Source organism: Musa acuminata, chromosome BXJ2-1 (assembly GCF_036884655.1).
Source record: "Musa acuminata AAA Group cultivar baxijiao chromosome BXJ2-1, Cavendish_Baxijiao_AAA, whole genome shotgun sequence".
Taxonomy (NCBI): Eukaryota; Viridiplantae; Streptophyta; class Magnoliopsida; order Zingiberales; family Musaceae; genus Musa; species Musa acuminata.
In genome coordinates, this window is record NC_088338.1 from 14,570,066 (window position 1) to 14,571,944 (window position 1,879).

Here is a 1,879-nt window from a genome sequence, read left to right on the forward strand (position 1 = left end):
TCCTCTCCTCTGTTTCCACCTGCGGAAAACAGAGGTGCTGCAGCCCTAGCTGCTGCAGCTGCCTCTCTTCCTCCTCTCCATCTTCCCTCTCTTCTACTTCTTCTTTTTTTTTTCTCTTCTCCCTCTTCTTCCTCTCTTCTTTTCCCTCTTCTTCTCTTCTCCCTCTACTTCTCTTCTTCTTCTCCCCACGCCCCACCGCTTCTCTCTGTTTCTCGAAGAAACAGAGAGAGCGTGGGAGGCGGTGGGATAAAACCGAAGTTTTCGGTTTTCTTTATTTTCTTCTTTTTACAACTTAACAGTTTAGTCCTTGAAATTTTCATATTTACATATAGGTCCTCCGATTTATAAATAAATCTTTATTAATAAGTTTCAAAAGTGAGGGATATTACAACGACGGTACCCGAGATGCTCCAGCGGGCGAGCCAGTTCGTCGCTGCAGAGACATGGATGGCCGGGAAGCGCGAAGAGCACAAGAGGGTCAAGACGGAGCCGCCCCGGCAGTAGCAACCCGCTGCGTCTCGGCGTAGGTTGGACAGATCCGACCCACCGACATCGAGGCCCCCTCTCCCAGCCTTGAACTCGTCCCGAACGGAAATATTCCTCCACATAAGGGAAAAGGGACTGCTCAAAGAACCTTACCCGATGAGGAATCCGCGGGCGCTGGCGGACCAATCGAAGTACTACCGCTTCCACCGGCAACATGGGCATGACTCTGAATAGTGTCGGGAGCTAAAGAGGCAGATTGAGGAGCTCATTCGTAGGGGACACCTTGGTCAGTACCTCCGACTGGACAAGGAACTTTCACCACGCCCGGAGGGTCCCATTGAACGACACATCGACGTAATAGCTGGCGGCCCCGCATCTGGGGGGGATTCTATGACCAGAAGAAAGGCGTACTCCAGAGCCGCTCCGGCCGAAGCTCCTAGGCACGGGCCCGAGCCTAACATCACCTTCCCGGCCGAGGCATTCGAACAAACCGAGCACGACGACGCGCTCGTGATATCGGCCAGAATAGCCAATGCGCAAGTAAGAAGGATCATGGTCGATACCGGGAGCTCGGCCGACATACTCTACTTCGACGCCTTCCAAAAGCTCGGCTTATCCGGAGATAACATGAAGCCGATGTTCTCGGCACTCACCGGATTCACTAGTGATTCAATCTCGCCGCTGGGGGCGATCACTTTACCATTGACCCTGGGAGCCCCGCCGAGGTCGAAGATGGTGATGACCACCTTCCTGGTACTCGACCTTCCCGCTACATATAACGCCATTCTCGGCCGGCCGACCCTCAACAAAATCAGAGCTGTCGTCTCGACCTACTACCAAACTGTGAAGTTCCCGACCCATGCCGGGACCGGAGTGGTCGTAGGAAGTCCCCGAGAATCCAGGCGCTGCTACCTAGCCGCCGTTTCGCTACCCAAGAGGGCCAGGATCGAACCACCGTTGGCGGACCCCCGGGAGGCAAAGAAGCCAGCCTCCCATCCTGAGCCGAGGGGGTCCACCATCGACGTGCCGCTGCTAGAAGATCGGCCGAAGTAGATGGTTAGGATCGGGTCAGGGCTACCCGAGCAAGAATGAAGACAGCTCGTCGGCCTCCTACAGAAGAATGCCGTCGTCTTCGCTTGGTCGCCCTCTGACATGACGGGCGTCGACCCAGAGGTAGCACAGCATCACCTCAACATTTCACCCAACGCCCGCCCGGTAAAACAAAAACCTAGACGACAGGCTCCTGATCAGCAGCTGGCCATACGGGAAGAAGTAGGCCGACTTCTAGCGGCGGACTTCATAGAAGAAGCCAGATACCCACAATGGCTATCCAATGTAGTCCTCGTCAAGAAAGCTAATGGAAGCTGGAGGATGTGCGTTGATTACACCAGTC

At 54.9% G+C, this 1,879-nt stretch overlaps 1 protein-coding gene across 1 annotated transcript; it reads left to right on the top strand.

Moving 5' to 3' along the window:
* Positions 1–405: 405 nt before the first annotated feature.
* On the top strand, positions 406–1,539 carry LOC135598211 (uncharacterized). The gene is made up of 2 exons (XM_065091752.1): positions 406–477; positions 721–1,539. Exons 1-2 carry the CDS (start codon positions 406–408, stop codon positions 1,537–1,539), a joined length of 891 nt encoding a protein of 296 aa, XP_064947824.1.
* The last annotated feature ends 340 nt before the right edge of the window (positions 1,540–1,879 follow it).